This window comes from Solea senegalensis, linkage group LG19 (assembly GCF_019176455.1).
Source record: "Solea senegalensis isolate Sse05_10M linkage group LG19, IFAPA_SoseM_1, whole genome shotgun sequence".
NCBI lineage: Eukaryota > Metazoa > Chordata > Actinopteri > Pleuronectiformes > Soleidae > Solea > Solea senegalensis.
In genome coordinates this window covers 2,464,925-2,486,197 of record NC_058038.1, presented here as the reverse complement: position 1 = coordinate 2,486,197, position 21,273 = coordinate 2,464,925, and the positions used below count along the sequence as shown (strand labels likewise).

Below are 21,273 nucleotides of genomic sequence, written 5' to 3'. Positions count from 1 at the left end.
ACCATGGCAACAAGGACACATTTGAATGTTCTTTGTTAAAAGAACATTCAAATGCCTGTCGAAGGCGTCGCTTGACAGGCTTCAAACTAAGGTGCAGGTGACGTGACGTGACCTTAGGTGACGTGACGCGGTGGCCTCAGGTGACGTGACGTGACGTGACGTGAGACGTGACGTGACGTGAGCGTGAGGTGACGTGACGTGATCTCAGGTGACGTGACCTCATGTGACGTGACATGACGTGGCCTCAGGTGACGTGACATGACGTGGCCTCAGGTGACGTGACGTGACATGGCCTCAGGTGAGGTCACTGCCCCACTAGTCTTTCAGAGAACTGGGTAAATTCCTTAACCCAAACATCTCGTACAACATTTGTTTCACCTCCCCGTGTTTCAGAGACCCTGGGGATGGTTCCTTAACCTAAGGTTTGCTGCCGTCTCGTTTTTTTTTAACTAGCGTAGCTCGTAGCTCCGTCAGTCACTCTGTGTCTACACAGACATGAAAACAAAACTCTGCTATACTGATGAACACAGAGCGCTGAGTGTTTGCATCTGACAGGCTTTTCATCTGCATGGTGTGAACTCGTTTGACAGTGGTTTTGAAAGTAATGGACTCTTGTTTCAATTCGTACCAGACTGAACCGAACCGAACCGTTACGCTGGGTTTTCATCTATAACATTGAGTGTATAGTTTCTTCTTCTTCTTCTATGGGGTCTTCTGGTTTCTCAACAGAGGTTAAAGTTCCTTCAGCAAAGTACAACGTTTCTCAAAGCACTTCAAAGTTCCATCAATGCAGCTAAATTCAAGTTGGTCTTCTTCTTCCAATAGGTTCCACCAGACTTATACACTTTCGTGCAGTTCTGCCTTCCATAGGTCAAAGTTCCAAATCACATTTTGAAGTCTAAAATCCTAAGATTATAATCTAGGATTTATAGATGAAAAACTAAAAAAAAATCAAGATCCTCAAAGAGGAAGAATAAATGAACTTGTTTTTATGCACATGTGTGATACTTCAAACAAACAGAGTGCACACTGATGCATCCTCAGGGTGGAGAGAGACAGTCAGCTGACGCTTATTCACACACGCCGACACGGTGTCATTACAAGGGAGTGGAAGCAAGATCCAGGACACGTGAACCGTTGTACTCGTCCACGTGTGATTTCACCACAGAGATCGTCTCAGTTTGGCTGCAAAGTCTATTTATCACTACTTTTGTCTATATTCTGCAGCTGTTCATTTATCAGACAGTAATTCATATGTCTCTATGGTTAGGGTTAGTGGCTACCCACAATACCCTCTCTGACGTCCACAGGGCTTAATGCACAGGACATCCAGCATCATCAGTGATGTGTCTCTCTCCTCTTCTCCCTCAGATTGCTCCAGCTGAAGCTCCAGATGCCAAACAGAGGATGGTGATTTTGACCGGTCCCCCCGAGGCTCAGTTTAAGGTAAACATCGACGAGACGACACCAGCTCAACGGGCCGTCTCATCCGAGTCAATCATAAAACTGTTAACCTGTTTATCTCTGTCCCTCAGGCTCAGGGCAGAATCTACGGCAAACTCAAGGAGGAGAACTTCTTTGGGCCAAAGGAGGAGGTCAAACTGGAGACTCACATCAAGATGGCCGCTGCCGCTGCAGGAAGGGTCATTGGAAAAGGAGGCAAGACTGTAAGTTCGACTGTCATCGTCATGACGATAAAACTGACATCACTCAGCATCCTGAAATGACCAAAGCGCGTGTGTGTGTGTGTGCAGGTGAACGATCTGCAGAACCTGACAGCAGCTGAGGTGGTCGTCCCCAGAGAACAGACGCCTGATGAAAACGACCAAGTCATCGTCAAGATCATTGGACATTTCTACGCCAGCCAGGTTCTCTCTCCACTCTCTTTGTTCTCTTTATCACGCGAATGAGCGTCTTTTCCTTGCAAATGCTTAACATGCGCATGGTTCTATTTGTTTTAAAGGGGACATATTGTGCAAAATCAACTTTTTAACCATTTTAATACTTATATTTGGGACTCTGGAGGCCCTACCAGTCGCCAAAGTGTGGAAAAGAATACTCAGTCATGTTTTCGTGGTCCCCCTTAGTGTAAGTATAGGCCATAAAACACTCCATGTTGAATTCCCTGCGCTTATAACGGCAGCTTAATACGTCCCCTTTAAAATAAGGGTTAGCATCTGGACTCAATGATCTATTCCAACATATTGAACTACCTAGAACACGCTCTCCAAAAACTGCTGCTGTAAAAGTCAAACTAGGTCCAGTGTGTAAGAACTAGTGACACCTAATGGTAAGGCTACAGATTGCCACACATGGAAAATGGCTATTGCAGGAAACTGTGATACCTTTATGTACCAGAAAGGATAGAAACGCTCTTCTGCAGTCATCTCCTCTTTGACTCTCTTGTCGTCTTTGTCAGGTTGGACATGTTCTCCAACATTTATGTCGTAAGCTTCAAACACAACATGCTTTCTCCATAAAACAAGGCCCTTAAAGAGCACATGAAAGGATTATTCATACAATAACCACGTGATTTTTAAGGGATTATACAATAATGCAAACAGACTTACAGGTCGTACAATAAAACATCCTTAAATGCCACAAATTGGACCTTTTAAATGAATAAATGCAGCTTTAATTTCTTTGTTTTCTTACTCACCAACCCTTTATGTGTCGTTCAGTTGGCTCAGAGGAAGATCCGGGACATCCTGAACCAGGTTAAAATGCAACAGAAAGGCGGGATGGGCGTGAACCCCAGCCCTAATCCGCAGGGCTTCACAGAGATGGACAGTCCCACGCAGGGGCTGACCCAGAACCACCAGCCACGCAGGAAGTGAGGGTCCCCACATCCTCCTCAAGCGCCGCGGGGCACCCCTGCCTGACTGACTGACAGACAAAAGACGTGCATGGACGGATAGACGGACGGACGGATACACAGGAGAGCGACATACGGACCCAGCGATAGACAGGGAGAGATATAAAGAGGGAGGGAGTACGCCCGATAACCAGTGAGAGATAGGTGTTTGAGAGAGATGAGATTAATAAAATCAAAAGACGAAACGAATAAAAAAGAGGATTACGATTAAAAGAGTCCAGAGACCAGATGCCAGGCCAGAAGAGACACTGATTGAGGATGGATGGATAAAGGAGAAGAGGGATGGAGAGAGGGACAGGTGATGTCCTCCTAGTGTGCCTTAGCAGGGCCGTAGCCAGCTCATCCTCGGGCCCTGCGTTACATGTAAACAACATGGCAACATTAGTCAGATGAAGCCTCGCTGCTGCTGTTCACACCTGTCCAGGAGGCTAAAGCTGGCTACACCAGGCACCATGCTAGCAGGGGCCCATTTGCCCCTCTGTCGCCCTCTGCTGACCTCTCCAGCCATCTGCAGTCAGTCTTATATTTTAGGGGTGGTTTTTAAAAACAAACAAACATAGAGATATATGTATAGAAATGTTTTATTCAGAGCTATTATTGATAATATGCAGTCAGGCAGAGCCGGGAGAGGGAGCAGGGAATCTGCTGCAGCGGCACAGAGGGTCAGGTCACAGCTCTGGCACTAAGCCACACCCACTCCTACCCTCTGAGCCAATGAGAGTCTAGAAGAGGGGCCGTAGATGTTAACACTGCTCTTTAAAAACCTTTCTGAATAGCAGAGAGATTATAAAAAAAAGAGAGGAAGAAGAAGAAGAAGATATGAGGTTGTAAATATAATCTTCATCTAAAATTAAAAAAAATGCCTGCCTGGGTCATTGCCTTTCTTTTCATGGGGCTTTCTGTACATTTCCCAGGCCCTTGTCTATGACATGTAGCACACTGTAGTCTACAACAAGGCCGGGGGCTGGGAGGCACTGAGGCCCCCCCCCCCACACCACCACATTTACCTGTGTGGCGGAAGGCGCAGCGAGAGACAGTAAGGGGAGCTGAGGTTGCAGCTGGTCCTGCAGTTCTATTGCAGCGGCTTAGCTCACACACGTGACGGCCACACAAACACAGACAGCAGCTATGCTTGCTGACTAGCGACCTGCACCCTAAATGGCATATTTTATATATATTATATATATATGATATGTGAGTTAACCCGGCCCCTCTGGTGAATGTATTGACGGCAGGGAGCTAAAGTCCCGCAGTGACAGACAGACCTGAACAGAGGTGGCGCTCGGTCCTCGTGACCGTCTGTGATCTGAGTCGTCTTCGTTCGCCGAGAACCAAAAACAAAAGAAAACAAAGGCGAAGTCTTCCGACGCTCCCTGCCTTGAGCTCAGAGAAGGTAAAATCAGACCGAAGGGAAGCAGTTTCCTTGTTCTCTCTCCCGATCTGCCGAAGGCCTGTGGGCGGAGCCTCCAAACCCTGCCTACGTATGATAATGAGGGGCGGGGTTTACGCCTGGATGCTCTTGCCAAGATTAGAACAGATTAGAGAAGAAATGAAAAAGAAAAACCTACCTCAGGGTAAACTTACCTCAGTATTCCTAACCTTTTTTTTTTTTTTTGCTTGCTGGTGTTTTATATAAGATGAAAAAAAAGAAGAAAAGAGCTGATAGTCCTGAATATTTTTATTTTTTTAAGGAAAAATTAATTTTTTTAGGTATTGTCTTGTTGTTTTGGTTATTTTTTTCTGTTTTTTTTTTTGAGTGTGATGCTGGTTGAATGAGCTCAGGATGACGGGGAGGACATGTTTTTGTTTTGTTTTAAACGCGAAGCCTAGACGAGACAAAACGCAGACGGGGAATGGGCTGAGTGCGATTTTGCCTTTCTTTTTTTTTTAGGTGTGAAAACATGCTCTCCGTCCTCCTGAAGTGTGAGTGGTGCAACTGTTGCCTGAAACAGGAAGTCGGCCAATGGGGAGTGGTATTAACTCGAGAGAAGGGATGGGCGGGGTCCTAAAAGTGCACACTTTGGGGGTGGGTGGGTACTAAGGGTGTTTAGCATTATGGGATGACACATTCAGACAGCTGCATCCTCAGGACGCATTAAGTCACTGTGTGTCTCTAATCTCTACGGTCCAACCTAGAGGGACCCACATCTCCTGCCTTACTGTGATGACATCATCATCAAGCGCCAAACATTATGACAAAGGCTTTAAAACGTGTTCAAAAGCAACAGCAAGAGGACATGACGTGAGATTTCATCACATTATCTCGTCAGATCAGAGTTGTGTTGAACGCAGCAGCAGCAGCAGATCGTCCATGTGCAGCGTAACTGTGCATGGACACACACACCGCCATTACACGCCAACACAGCACACACACACACACACACACACACAGAACAGCTCGGACTTCTCTGAATGTGAATATTTATTACCCGCACTGACCATGACACCTCAGATGCTCCCTGTTGGCTACATGCGTGCTTGGTGTGTGTGTGTGTGTGTGTGTGTGTGTGAATGAGTGAGAGGTCACTGGTTTCAAATGTTCATTTTTGTCATGTGTTGCTGGGTGAAACCGCTTAAAACAATTAAAAAAGATTTAAGAAGAAAAAAAAGCAGAAAAAAGTAGGACAAGAACCTATGGCCTCTCTGTCTCTGCACCATGTGACCGAGGGCGGAGAGATGAACCCTGTTTTTTATAAATAATGGAAGCAAAAAAAGAGAGAGAGTTTAAACACAACAGTAACTCAGCTGATTGATAGATCTAAACCTGTACATTAAAATACTTTTTGTATTTTTGGAGGAAAAAAGTATAAAAATATCTGAATGGGAAAAGCTGTTGAGAGAGAGAGAGACAGCAAAGATTACAGCGAGCCAAGTCACTGAAGGACACTGCCAGATAATTCACTATCTTTCTCCTGTCTTACCTGCACACGGCAACAGACGCCATCAGCCGCCATCATACAGGTCACTATCGACTCAAAGTCTCTGCTTCCATTTTCGTGCAGAGGGGAGACCGGGGAGACCGTGGTCACAGCGGCTCACCGCGGCTCACCGCGGCGGTCCTGTGTCACGTTTCCACCTCTTCACCGAACCATAGAGCTCTGTTCATGACCACCAAGACAGTCAGGGCCGGGTCATACTGTCCACGCACACGCGTGTGCAGAGGTCTGCCAGGGCTTCCATGTTAGAGGTGACGGAGACGACGGTAACCGTGGAAACGTACTTGGTCACCTGACAGTTTCACCGCGAGGTTAGAACTGCCACGGACCCTCACTAAATGTGAAGTGGTGAATCTGACCCGGCCCTTTAGGATTCGCTATTCATTTGGATTTGTTTAGGATTCATGTGTTTTAATTTTTTTTTTTTACTATATTTAGTTTTTCATTTTTTTCATTATGATAATACAGCAAGCTTTATTTGGACGTGACATCTGGGACGTACTGTCGCACTCATTTAAGAAATATGTCGACGGCGTCAAAACTATGAAAACGACTTAAAAACAACAACAACAACAAGAACAACAACAACAGACCCCTCCTGTGTAAACAGGAGGAGGGTAAAGAAGGATGGAGGGACGTGTGTGGGACGGGAGTGGGTCTCAGTTTAAACGTGGAACCCTTCCCTCCCATTCCAGCAACAAGTCACTCCCACCATCGTTATGGTAGATTTCTCTTCTGTACTCGAGCAGAAGTGTTTTTTTACGTTGATTTAAAAACAAAACAAATGTATAACATTTCTGGAGCGGGCGGGACACCAGGGTCCCTCCCCCTCTCTGGCGCTGGTCTCCACCGTGTTCGTTTCGCTCACTTGTGTTAAAAAGACCTTTTTTGATTTTCTTACTTTAACCACCTTTTTTTTCCTCCTTACTATCATTTACTTTTTTTTTTTTTTTTTAAAACGAAATTGAAAATAGATGAACCTGATAATGTTTTCTGTTATTTTTAAATCCACGACTCTATTAACGAAAAAACAAACAAACGCAGTTACTAAACACAACGGGCTGCTAGCACGTAGTTCAGTACCACGACCACGACTGTGCCAAACACACAGGAAGGGCCTCGCGCCACAATGCAGTATAGACCCTGAAATCACACAACTTCACACTCTTCATCTTGGTTTTTTGGATGAACAGTAGAGAGAAAACATGTTTAGAGTTGTTGTGACACACGCACACACACACACAGACACACACGCACACACACATTACTGAGAGCAGCCTCCAGATCTTCATCATTTCTGGGCCCAAAAGTGAAACACTGTCAGTTTCGGATCATTTGTAGTGGACAGTTTGGCAGCACATAGAAATATACACATATATATGTATATATATATGTATATGTGTATATATATATATATATATATAAACTATGGAACCTATATATCATTGCCACATACTAAATTTGATATTATTTAAGGTAACGCCATTTCTGTTTTCATTTACTTGACTACGATATGACGATAGGAAGACGTCGTGTAGGTCCCAGCCAGGACCTCCACAGTGGGCTCAGCAACAGTCCACCTTTAGTGTCGACTCCATCCACTTTTAAAGTGAAAATACGAGCTGAAAACCCAGTCACAGGATCAAATGTTGCCACGCGCTCACACTTCTGAAGCAAAATAACATCACGTATGTTCATGTCCGTGTGACTTTTCCTCGTATCACGTGTTAAAATAGTTAAAAACCTCCACATGAACTCCATGGTTCGACTGAGAGAACAATGATTTAGAACGTGATCGGCCTCAGTGTGAAGTGTCACTGATAACTCACCATCACGCTCACTTTCTTAGCTTACAGCACTCGGACACACACACACACACACACACACACACCCCTCATGTCCCTCAGCAGAAACACACGCAGGGGGACACGCTAAAGAGACACAACAACAACAACAACAACAACAACAACAAAAAAACAACCTCTTGACACATAACTAGGAACGCTACCTCAGAACTCAGCTAGAAGATTGTTTTTATTTTCCTCAGTTACAACAGGACGAGATCAGTCAGTGAGACACATGTACATGCACAGATAGTCTCTGTTACAGTCACATTACTTTCATTTGATTTCTTTTCCTCGTTTTTCCACTCTTAATTTATTTTTCAGTATTTGAAATTGTACCTCTCCAGTTTATAGAGGTGGGACTGTAAAAATAAATAAGTAAATTAAATAAAATGACAAAAAACAAAGAAAAAAAAAGAAAAGGATGGAAATAAACCACCAATATGGATCCATTTGTGGTGCAGGGTGGCCAGGGCCACTGGGACCAGGACTTTGATCACACGTGGGGCAGGATTTAAATCAGTTTCTCACTCTGTCACTAATGAACACCGCGTTCTCCTCTCACCTGCCTCCGACTGCTAACACGACCCACGATCCTCGTCCAGCGCCGTCGACGACACCCTGTCGCCGTGTCATTGTTTTGTTGATCTACCTCTTAGGAAAAAAATAGGTATCTTTTTTTTTCTTTTTTTTTTTGAAAAAGGCTTAAAATAAATATTAAAAAAAAAAAATCATTAAAAAAAACAGTTGCTCGAAAGAAGTATAGGTAAATGAATAACTGGGTAGCGGCATCTCCATATACTGTAGTGGTTAGTCTATTAAAGGAGAAATCTTTTACTTCTTCCAAAGATGATTTGTTTTCTTTCTCCATTCTTAGTTGATTTTTGAAGGGATTATGAAATGGACTAATGACAGAAATCTTCTTTAAACCCCAACATTAATGCGATTTCTTCATCCAATTTTACATTTTGATTTTCCCCTCATTTCATTAAACGTACATGTTTTTGCTTCAAAGAAAATCTCAATACTCTTCATGTTTCATTTCTAATTTTCTCTCTCTCTTGTTTATTTTTTTGTTTGTTTGTTTATGACAGCAGATTGTATCCATAGTGTTTGGGTGCATTTAGCATTTTCTTTCTCTCTGTGAAAAGCCTACAGTTAGAGCGCCCTGCGAGGACCTGCTTCACTGATTGATCTATTTTCTCTTCTGATGAGTTGTTTGAAAAAGCAAAAAAAAAAAAGGACCTGTTGTTTTATCTGACCGCTGGTGCCGCGTGTGACAGGAGGAGGGAACTCAGAGTCATTCCTGTCCCGACGCTGCACAAAACAACAACACAACAACACAACAACAACAACACAACAACAACAACAACAACGACATGTGTGTGTGTGTTTTTAAAGTGCAGCAGTGACAGTGAAGGCTTTGTGTCCCAGATACGACCTGAACGGGACTGAGTCTCCCTCCTTCCACCAGGTGGCGCCTTCGGTCTTCACTGTAAATGGACTTTCACCTTTTGCCTGCCTGATTCCTTTAGTCCTCATCAACACTTGTTTTAAACTCCTTGTAAACAAAACAGAGCATAGATATGAATGTGTTATTAAAAGATGAGAAAACGGATCCTGGCGTCTTCTTTCCTTTGTCGCCGTCACGTTGTGTTCATTTAAAATTTAAGGAACATTCATAGCAAGGTTTTCACCCTCAGATCAGCCACAGGTTTAAAACAGCTCACTGGTTTTTATGGGTTTTCAAGTCATTTATATCTAAACATCTAAACACAAAAGTGTTTTAAATCACAGGACTTTCTTCAAAACAACCGTGCGGTTTCCTGTTTTATTGTTGTGGCTGATCAGTGATGAAGCTAAAATGCTAAACATGTGTATCAGAAATTCATTTATTCATTTATTTACTTATTCACCAAATCATCGTAAAAAAAAAATCTGAACGATTTCAAAATTGTCACTAATGTGCAAAGAGTGAACAAGTGGGACGGTAATAAATATTTTACTGAACCATGTGAAGCTTAATTGATCTGTTAACGTCCAGTGGTAATGAATTGACGGGTTCACTTAAACAAAGAAACTGTTCAACAAAACTCAATCATACTCGTCCGTACTCGTCTGGACTCGTGTACTGAAAACATCATCACTCTCAGTCCAAGTTCTGTTCCAGTTCTCAAGCACACGGACAGCGAGTACGGTTCTCAAACCCGGACGTGTAATGATTCTAAGAACCACTTAGATTTATGATCTTTACCACAGACATGTTATATTTAGAGAAAGGGACAGTGATGCCTTCTTTGTTGTGAACCTCATTTGACTTCTATCAAATAATAATCTATCAAATCTAGTTATTCATTTATCTCTGTGTCTATTTACTCATGACTTTATCTTTTCTTCTTTCTAATATTCTCCTCTGTTTAAACCCATTGATCTGAATGCTTTGTGTGTAAATGTGTATCTGACCACTAGATGGCGACCTTTAGCAAAGACTGTCATTGAGATGGCAGGGCTTTTACACAGTGAGGGCTCCCCCTTGTGGTTTCAATTAACCACTGCACATTATGGCAGTGATCTTGTTCTCATATAAGATATATAATTATGTACACAATTAATTAATTAAACATGTACAATACAACACTGTATAGTAACTATTTTCTGTTATATATATATTATATTCTGCATTTAAAACATAATCCAAACAGAAATGATTGTAAAAGTCTGATTTCTTTTCATCACATGTGAAATCAAGACATGACACAAATGTGAATAAGACGCAGTCATTTATAACATGGGTGAGTTATGTGAAGTGAGGATCAGCGTGTCCGCACACTGTCGCCCTCTGCTGGCCTTCACTGGCAACAGTGTGTAGTACCTGCATGTTGTTGTTGTAGAAAAACTATTATCACTCAATCACACAAAAAAGATCTAATAACAGAAGCTTTAAAGCTGCAGTGCGTAACTTCTGGTGTTTGTTGTTGTTGTTGCTGCTTCTGTTTGATGTGTTTGAATATAAACTATAATGTTACGCTGTGTCTCTGTCCAGCAATACTATCAGACCTGACCGAGTGTGCGCTTGTGTGTATACAGCAGCAGCAGCAGCAGCAGCAGCAGCGCAGGGGCGGCTGTAAAAGTTACACACACCAGCGTAACGACCCACATACATATGTTTACGTCTTGTTTCCATTTCACTGTGTTGATAAAATGATCAAATGCAGTTGAACACAGGATTCTGTGACATAAACACACACACACGGTGAATCCAGTTAGAAATGGTTCACTCCTAAAGCAACTTAAAGTCATCGTTGTGATTATTTAAAGTGGTGTTACATACAATAGACAATGACTGTTTGTATGGTCTTTGAAAGTACAACACAAATGTGATCTGCTTCATCGTAACACAGCGTCTGTGCTGCTGTGCTTATGTGTATGGAGTCATATGAAGACCAGTAGACCTTCTGTGTCACATTAAATCACGTCCGAGTTCTTCCACCTCACTCTAGCACCAGTGTTGACGAACCTCCACCCTAATCCCAGAATAAATGGGGCAAAAGTGAGTTTGTGTGTAATGTAGTGACTCATTTACGATCATGTCTATAACACGTGAATGAATGATCTCCAGAGAATCCTTGGTGAATTCATTTAAACGTCAGCATACACACATGAATCTTCATTCAAAAAGTTGCTTGGGGACCCAATATAAATGTCTTGTGAGCCCTCTGCGGGTCCTGACCCAGACTTTGGGAATCACTTCTACACCTATGTAAAAAACACTTTACATCTGAGAAAATATTGAGCTCCGTTTATTAATGATTCACTCACTCACTCACTCACTCACTCACTCACTCACTCACAGACGATGTTTCTTTTGACGTTTTATGACAAAGACACTTGTTTAATTTCAGGGCAGATTATTGCACATTCAGCAGATATGATCAGTCAAAGTTATGCAATGACAACACACACACACACACACACACACACACACACACACACAGTACTGTTCATAAACCCTAGTATTAGCAGAAAGATCAAACTTTGAGAATCGACACAGTCTCACATGAGCTTCAGTCACAATGATCCAGTGATGTTGATCTGTCTGCTGTAAACAGCTGCTCAGGTCTTTCTTTCTTTCTTTCTTTCTTTCTTTCTTTCATTCTCAACAGTCAAAGTATGGACATGTTCAGACATGTGCTGAGATGGAGTTCCTCTCATGTCCAGTAGTTGTTCCTGAACTGAAGAGACAGTTTGAGGGAATTCTATATTTTATGTCTCATTAAAGCTGCTCTATGTGACTTTTGTCTCCTGCAGGACACACTTCCCTCTCAGTGGTGTTAGTGCTTTAGCCTTTATTATCATTATTATTATTATTATCATTATCCTTATTATTATTATTATTATTATGATTGTTGATGTCCACTCATGACAACAAGCTCCACGTCTTTATTACTGCAACGTCAGACACTCTTCCCTCTCATAACAGCCATTTTGGCTTCACTCCACTGCTTCGCCCTCACACTCCTGCCTGCTCTCTTAGGTCAGAGGGGGCGGAGCCTTTTCTGTCGCTGTGCTTAGACTTTGAACAACTGTCCATTTTTAAAACATATCTTAAAAACCCACTTTTACTCTCTGGCTTTTGACCCAGTGTGAGACGTCGATTTTACATGTGTGTATTGTGTCGCTGTTACATGTTCCTGGAGGTGAACAGTGGTTGTGATGAACATCTTTAAATGTTTCCCTTTGAGTTCAAACGTGTCCTATAGTCCTGTCTGCATGGAGCTAGCATGTTCTGCCCGTGTGAGTGTGGTTGTTCCTCCCACAGTCCAAAAACATGCACTATGGGGATTATGTAAATGTGACGCCTACAAATTAACTGTAGGTGTGAATGTGAGAGTGAATGGTTGTTTGTCTCTATTGCCGTGTTTCCACCAGGCTCGCCTCGCCTCGCGCCGCACGGCACGGTTAAGTTGGGTTTCCACTAGCATGGTACCTGGTACCTGCTCTGAACAATGCTGAACTGTAGATCAGTTAAAAAGACTTAAAAATCCTAAAAATGTGGGTTCATCTCTAACAAAAAAATCAATATTTAACAGAGGAGTCGTGTTTAGTGACAGCACTGACTCTGTCGCTGTGCTTCAGTCCAGGGACTCCGCCTACGTTGAGTTCGTACTGTTTTTGTAGTGGAGATGCCGAGGCGAGGCGAGGCGAGGCGAGGCGAGGCGGGACCGTCGTGGAAAAGGGCCAAACGTGTCCCTGTGATGGACCAGAGTCCAGAGTTTCGGCTAACATTGGCACAGCCTCCATCACGACCCTCATGTGGAGGGTTAGATGATAGATGGATGTTTGTGTCCTATATAATTTGTAATGTGCAGTAGAGAGTTAATATTAAAGGGCGTCGCACAGCAGACAAGTGAGGTTAGAATTCCTTTTTATATGAAGCAGTGAAGTGATGACTTCTTTACTCTGTGATGTTAACAGTATGGATGTGTCGTAATTCAGGTCAAAGTTATTCGGCTAACATGAAAAATACAGATTTATATTCCTGAGATGAACGTATGAATGATGCTAACGCTAACCCGTGTCTCACTTCCTCTTTGTGCTGACAAACATAAAACCCCCACAATGGCAGATTGTAAGAAAGGCTGTATTCCAAGGCTAATATTGATTTATTGGTGTAGTTACAAAGGTCAATGGGATTTTGAATCCTGGAACGTCCAGTATCACCAGTAACCCACGTCTTCATAAGAAGATATCATTCCTGGGGACTTTCCCAGATTTTGATGGCTCCATAAATCGACCGAGCCATAATCACAAACATTTACTAAATGTCTCTTCATTCAAGTGCAGCATTCAGTGTTACCGCTGTTGTACCGCGTGCACGTGTCCTCACTCCTGTCATTTCTTAACCCTCTGGTTCTCGTCCGTGGCAGGATTAGCTCCTGTAAACATCTCTGGGTTCTCTGCCAGCGTGGTGCGCACCTTCTTCTTCTCCTTAAACCTCCCGGAGTGGGACACTTTAACGTGGCGCCCCTTGGAAGCTGCCGTTTTGTCCACGATCCTCTCCAGTCGGGCGTCCAGCTGGGAGCCGTGCACGCTGACCTCTGCGTGGGCAGCGGCTCCACCTGCTGCTTCTGACCCGTGCTGACCGCTGGAAACAAAGTCTGCAGGGATTTCATACAGAACCTTAGGCTGAGATTTCTGTCTCCTCAGAAACGTCAGCTTCCACCAGCTGGAAGACGATGAATCTGTCATGATGGATGGATGATGGATGATGGATGATGGATGATGGATGGATGATGGAGCGCTAAGGAGAGGAGGAGGAGGCGGAGATTTTAAACAAGGTTTGAATAAAAGTAAACAAAAACAGAAGGAACCTATAAAATCGCTGGACATAATCCTTCAACACACAAACTTGTGTCATTGTGTCACTGACGTGTTTGTCCAAGAGACAAAGAGTCGTACACACACACACACATAAGGTCAGGCTGTATGTGTGTGTGTGTGTGTGTGTGTTTCTGACCATAACACAAATGGATAATGTAGTTTCCACAATCCAAACACTCTGTGATTACAGAGGTTTGGGTTCAATTCCTAGCTCCGTTAGTCCATGGGCAAGACGCTCAACCTCCTGTTTGTGTAGGTCTGACAGATATAGATGCACTTTGTGTGTTGTGTGTATGGTCTTGTGTAAATGTGAATTTCTCTGTGAGATGAATAAAGTATCTATCTATCTATCTATCTATCTATCTATCTGTCTGTAAAGGGAACGTAATGTCACTGCAAAAAATGCCTCTAAAAAACAAGTAAATAGAACCACTATTAGGGGAAAATGCTAAATGATCTGCCAGTGCAGAGAAACAAGAGAAAATACTTTGAAACTAGTCAAATTATCTGAAGTATCTTCAGCCTTAATAGTAAATAGGTCCAAACAAATGGTGTGATGAGATAAATCCAGTCGTTTTGATAGTGGTGAACTTCAATTTAACATAAATTTGTATGGTGAACATGGAAAATTCTGGGTGGAAACACTGATGTAACGTCACACAGACACTAAAGCTGCAGACAGCGATGTCCTCTCACTTCCTCCCTTACATTTGACGAGCGACCTCACGAGCAGAGAGCGCCGCCTCTTTGTGGAGTTCAAGCTCCTTACTGACTAAAACGTGTGATGCTGGAAAAGGATTTGAACCAGCAACCCTCCGGTTACTGGCCAAGTTCCCTTTCCACCAGACCGTGCGTTGTCCCATTGAGATACAAACACAGCGGATGATTTTCTTAAACCACAGTAAGTTTATCATCATAATGTATCAGGAGCTTCACGTCTCTGCAGCATTCACACACACACACACACACACACACGCGCTGTACACATGAGACGTGAACATGAACACATGAACAGCTCAGCTCACGACTGCCTCCTGCTGCTCCTCCCTCCTGGGGCGACTTCCGTGTGCAGCTGAGCAAACAGAAAGTCAACCACGTCGATCATTTCCTTTCTTCTCTCGTTCTCTGTGTGTTCCATGAAGACACGCTCAGTTCAACGGATTATTGTGTGAGTCCCTTTGTCTGGTTATAACGTAGCCTCTGTGCAACTTTAAAGTGTCGCTGAGTATCCACTCCCTCGCTGCTCTGCCATCGCGTGTGTGCGTGTGTGAGTGCCGCGGACGGCGGCCATCTTTGTGCGGGAAATAAGACAAACTCTGTCAAATCACGGCCGGGTTCGTCATCAAATCATAAAAGACATAAAAATCTCACAGAAAATGCTGAAGAACCAACATTATTCCATTTTATTGAGGTTTTTCGTTAAATGGAGGAAAGAAAATATTCACATTTAAGAAGCTGAAGCTCAGAGTGATTGAAAGTGGATCCTTATTCATAGTTATGTTAGCTCCATGCACTAGTGGCAGCACATGGTTACTAACTATTAACAAAGTCATTATTAAGAGACGAGGCTTCACTTAGAAACAGGCGTCAACTATTTTTACATTACGAGAAGAACATTCTTATATATGTGCACATGGCAGAAACAAACAGCACTAACCAGCACTAACCAGCACTAACCAGCAGCACTGATCCAGAACTGATTGCTAAATGAATCGTATGGTTTTAAACCAGAGAGTTTAAAATCGGACTCATTTTTGTGCCGATGAATTGAGAAAATGATGAGCAGATTCACTGATGATGAAAGAAGAATTATTGTCTCGATCTACACACGTGTTATTCGACCATTCCCTCTGATGTCGTCACAGAATCATAGATAGATATTCATTCAAAATCGTTTCGCTCTGAGAATGACGTTACACTGTCACCAAAATGGTGAAAATGATGTTTTTGTTGTTCAGCAAAGCTGGAGAACACTGACACTCACCTGCTTTGGTCCTCACTAAAGTGTGTGTAAACATATATGTATATATATACTGTATATATCACTTGAGATTTAGTAAGGTGACACTGTTTATGTAAACGAGGTGTATATAACTCATTAAGTCATTAAGTCATTCAGTCATTTAGTGAAACTCTTTATGAGCATGAGTCATTTTCACATTATGGCACTTTGAAACACACAGTCCCTATTTCCTGGTTTGCCTTCTTAACTGTGGATTATTAGCCTAATTATTTAGGGGCCTAAATGAGAAACCTATTGTTAGCCTTCAGATTATTATTGTTATTATTATTATTGTTGTTATATTTGTTATGATATAATTTTTGAGGGGGTTAACATACATACAAACTCTTCAGACTTTGCATGGAGGTCAGTTCAGTTCCCGGACCTGTGCGATGCTCAAGGGCTCTGTGGCGCCCACCAGATGTCAAACGTGGATGGAGCACGCCAAGATTAAGTTGCACCGAATTTCACTTGGTCAACAGGAAGTCGGCCATTTGGAATTTGGCGTCCATCTTGGCGATTTGCACGCCTCGTGAATGAACGCGTTTATCGTACGGACATAAAAAAATGGATGTATATTGTTGTGTATCATCAACCTACACTCCTACAGGACAACATGTAAACTGTTTACATGTTGATGTTCATTGATGTGTAATATTCATTTTCTAAATAAATGAACTCCTTTCATGGAGTTAATGCAGTTTAAACCCAGATTATCTAGTAATAACTAAGACTCTTGATGATAGAGTCCAGTAAAAGTCCTCGATGATGACGATGTCTTTGCTTTGTTGTCTTTAAGAGAGAAAAGGTTGACCATTAAAAGTAGATGTTGACTGTGTCACTAAAACACTTTTAAAGTTACAGCAGACTCTTAATCATTCACTGAGGAGCAAAACAAATATGCTCTTCATAATTATGGGAACATAGTTAAAACAAATCAGATCACAGAATGACTTTGAACCAAGTCCAAAGTGTAAAGTAACATTTTCTTGAAATACTTTGCACTCTTTACTTTTTTGGTGAAATATGACATTATTATTTTGAATTATGAGGGCGTTAAATAGCTATTTTCATGACTCTAGTGTGAAACTACAGATATTAAAATGCAGGTGGTTTAATCCTCAACAAAGCTTTGCATTTACAGGCATACATGTTGTGTGACGTAACATCATCTGCTGTATAACAGATACTTGATCAGTACACGAAGCACAATAAGGTACAATGTACCTGCAGTGCTTGACTCACCTGTTTAATACAGATTAGGAGCGGCTGTCGTCTCCCTCCGGCTGTGTTTCAGCTCCGCAGAGTTCACTCCAATCTCCCAATTTCAGCGTTTAACGCTCAAAACCACGGCCGCTTCTCACTGCCCTGTTATCCTTTAATCTCATGCATCCTTACTTTCAGTGTTTCCTCATCCTTTGAGTCCACAGTCGCTCTCTGTCTCCTCCCGTATGTGCTGTGTTTCAGGTGCAGTGGTTAGCCCTTCCCACTGACACACGCACACCCTGTACAAACCCTACTGTGATGGTGAAGCTCCTGATTCAACTCGAAACTGACTACAATTCACTCTTATACTTTCTTATCTCAATCTAACCTTCATGGCAACAGTGACTCCACCCTGGTCTCTATTGTAAGTGTTGGCCTGGCCGCTCATTCAAATACTCGTGCAGAGAAACGTTTACAGTCAGACTCACCCTGGACAAACAATGATTCAAAAACCTATGAATATAGTTCATTCAGCATGTTCTCTGGGTGTATTACTGTGAGGTTCATAGGCACCGTCACCTGTCATAACCTACACACAGAGTGCAGTATAGTCTTAGTGTGTGTCAAGTCATAAAAGCACGTTTTAAACTTCAAAAATAGGCGGAAAGTCAGGTTTTTTATAAGCTCAGAGCCGATTGTTGAAAGGTCATTGTTGACTGTGAAGTTCTTTTGTCGTGGCAACACCAGTCATGACTCCAGCCCTCCATTTATTTGGAAGTGTACATGCTCAAAGAACACATGAGATCAGGTTCCAGTTCCCTTAAATCTGCTTTGAGATGTTTGATGACTCAGCCTGTACTCGGGGAGTATATAAGATTACATGATTCTTTCAATGTCTTTCAATGCCTCGCCCTGACCCGGCCTGACCTGATACTGTTCACATGCATGGACTCTGAGGACAGTGTGTGTGTGTGTGTGTGTGTGTGCTCTCTCTCCTCTGCAGCTTTATGGCATCGCACATTGGTTCCCTCCAGAAATGTCCTCACCATCATCATCCTCTTCATCAGAGACAGATGCAGTGATGAAAGGTCCTGCATGACATGGAGGTAGGTTTGTCTTCCATGTTCAGCTATGTGTTTGTGTTACTGACCACTCAAAACACCAATTAATATGCCAACTAACAGACCAAGGACATCCAAAGACAGTATGATGACATCATCAGTGTGTGAAGCAGCAGGGCTGAGAATCAGGAGGCTTTTAGTAGAAGTGAGTCTTTGCCCCAAAGTGAAGGACTTTAACTATCTTGTTGTGGCAAAAAGGGTCAATCTTCATTTTTACCCTCACTTATGGTCACGAGCGATGGGCCGTGACCAAAAGAACAAGACTATATGGGCACAATCAGGTTTCTATTACTGTAAGAGGCTTAGTGTGGTCCTTATTACAACACTATTACCATTGTTTTTACCTAAATGGAGATTTATTACCTCCTTATTACAACATTATTACCATATTGCTATTGTACAGTGATGTTCAGTGTTACCCTTCATGTTCTTTCTTTCACCAGGTTTGCATGGATGACGATGGAAGTGTCGAGGAGCAGGAGAGTGTTTGGATTCACATGTTTGTTGCTTCAGACAAAGAGCGAGAGATAAGTCCAGTGTTTATGTTGCTATGGCAATACCAAGATGGAGAGTTCTACAAACTTCTCTTTCACACCTAAATAACTGAACACACTGATTTCTGTGCTTAGAACAGACATGAAGCATCTCTGCTGAGTCTGCTTCTGTCACAGAGTTCTTCTGTTAAAAGGGACAATTGCTTTATTTTTTATGCTTTTATGGCTCGAGAGGTTTTATGTTATCTGGTTTCATGTGAACATGATATAACTCAAGAATTTCAAGAGTCAATTTGTGATTTGGCACAAACGCGGCTTGGACTTGAGGTCACTGATAACTCAAAATCATAATATCTCACGAGCGTCACGAGCGTCACGACGTTATTTTTTCAAAGTCAGACTCACAGATTTACATTTGGATGAACACAAGTTTGTTTTGTTCCAGTCATAAGTGCATGTTTTATGAGTCTGGACAGAGTCTAGAGAGTATTCTAGAGTCTTCTCTCTAACCCAAACTAACACTCATTGAACCACAGCCTTTCCTCTCCTGTGTGTTGCCGAAACTGAGACACAGTTTGGAAACAAGCCCGGGTTTCTAGTGTGACAATCATATTGCAGGTGTGATTAATTTTTAACTTTTATTCCATGATCATAAATCATTACCAATTCAGAGGAAATGGATGGTTTCCAAACAAAACACACTAAAAGGCCGTTGATTTCTTTTTTATGTAAGTTTTTACTTGACTGTTGCTGAGACCAAATGCTGTTCACTGCTGTTTTATTGAGCCAGGATTGTTTAATGGAACAATCTCTACATCCTCAACATTCTTAATCTTTTTCTTAATCTCCAAATGTGTTGTGAAGCTTGAGTCCATCAGTGAGGTGGTGTTTGTGTGTTTTCTTGCTCTTCAATCGTTCTTTTCTTCATCAGTCGTACACTTACACTGTTTCATTCAACTTCAGTATCGTCACTCTGCAAATGAAAACGAGGCCACTTTTATGATTTTACTGCCCTCAAATATTAAAGAACAAGAGTGACAGTGGTTTGATGTTAACAGACCTGGCAACAAAAATACAACTATAACTAATATACAGTTTAATTGTTACATTGATATCAATAACAGCCAAGCACCAAGTGGTGTCAGCTTAGGGCCCCATAGAGGCTTGAGCCGGCCCTGCTCTCAGGTCTGACCTGTGAGTTCCGATGTGATCGGGATGCACCACATTTCCTGTCTTTAGCGGACGTCGTTTTTGTATGAAGATTGACACGTCGTTAGTAATAACACAACATTTGAAGCAGGAGAGACTAGAATTTAAAAAGTCTCTGGCAGACAGCTGAGAGATAAGAGAATGATGGATCAGGAGGAGGAGGAGGAGGAGGAGGAGGAGGTGACTGGATAATGAGGAGGAGATGAAAACAGGACGTGTAAGAATGAGTCTGTGATTGAAGCCTGTAACTGAACTGAGTGTGTAAGTGGCTAAATATTGTTCCTCACAGCAAGAAGGTCACCGGTTCGGACCCTAGTTTGACCAAGGACCTTTGCGTGTGCATGTGTGTGTGTGTGTCTGCCTGGTGTTGGACAGGTCACATGTCCTGTGACCTCGCTGGGATTGTCTCCAGCTTCTCCACGAGCCTCACATGGAGGACAAAGCCGGAGACAACAGGACAAACTCTTGTTCTCCACATCAGGTTCTCACTGGAGTTTATCTCCTGCTCTCATTACATGAGTCCTACAATAAATAAATGAATATGATCATGATTGTAGGATTAGGTATCATAAACATTAGCATTAAAGTGAACAATTATTTAACTGGGAATGTCTCTGGAGTTAGAAATCTCTTTTATGAGGGAGATAACCAGTTGGACTGCAGTTCAAATGACACACAGCACTTGTTTAAATACTTGTTTACTGTAGCTCTGGATTCCACTTTTGGTCAGAATCAGAATCAGAAGCTGGTGACCTGCTTGGTGCGAGGTTAGCCACTGTACCACCATGTGGCCCCATTTACACATTTGCAATAAGCACTTAAACATTTCATTTTAGTTTTCTTCTATAAACCTGCTTGAGAACAACACACATACATGAGCTTGATGAGGAAATAATGAATAATCAAGTGCTCATGTAAACACATGACATTACAGTCACATGTATGTCTGATAGTGCATCTGCTTTTTTCTTAGATTTCTACCTCGCAGTTAACCTGACATCACTCTGACACCTGATCATCTTTTTGTTTTTACACATGAGACTGTGGGTCTGTAAATGAATGACAGTGTTGCTCTTTGTACAGTTAGTATTCATATCTGCTGCGACTGCTCCAGGATATAGGACAGAAGTTAATAAGTAACCAAGTTATGATCTTCATTGGAAAACACACACACACACACACACACACACTGTGACTTCATATCT

General features: G+C 42.4%; 2 protein-coding genes across 2 annotated transcripts in view; one reads left to right on the top strand and one right to left on the bottom strand.

Annotated features, from left to right (window-relative positions):
* igf2bp1 (insulin-like growth factor 2 mRNA binding protein 1) overlaps positions 1–3,725 on the top strand; it is a 55,706-nt gene extending 51,981 nt beyond the window's left edge. The window contains exons 12-15 of the mRNA XM_044050589.1: positions 1,372–1,446; positions 1,536–1,667; positions 1,755–1,868; positions 2,682–3,725. Of these exons, the coding sequence (XP_043906524.1) occupies positions 1,372–1,446; positions 1,536–1,667; positions 1,755–1,868; positions 2,682–2,837 (477 nt within the window). The 3' untranslated portion in view covers positions 2,838–3,725. The remainder of the gene's footprint in view (positions 1–1,371; positions 1,447–1,535; positions 1,668–1,754; positions 1,869–2,681) is intronic.
* Positions 3,726–13,547: 9,822 nt separating this feature from the next.
* On the bottom strand, positions 13,548–13,904 carry prr15la (proline rich 15 like a). Its single transcript, XM_044050969.1, has one exon. The coding sequence runs from the start codon at positions 13,902–13,904 to the stop codon at positions 13,548–13,550; it is 357 nt and encodes a 118-aa protein (XP_043906904.1).
* Positions 13,905–21,273: the final 7,369 nt, after the last annotated feature.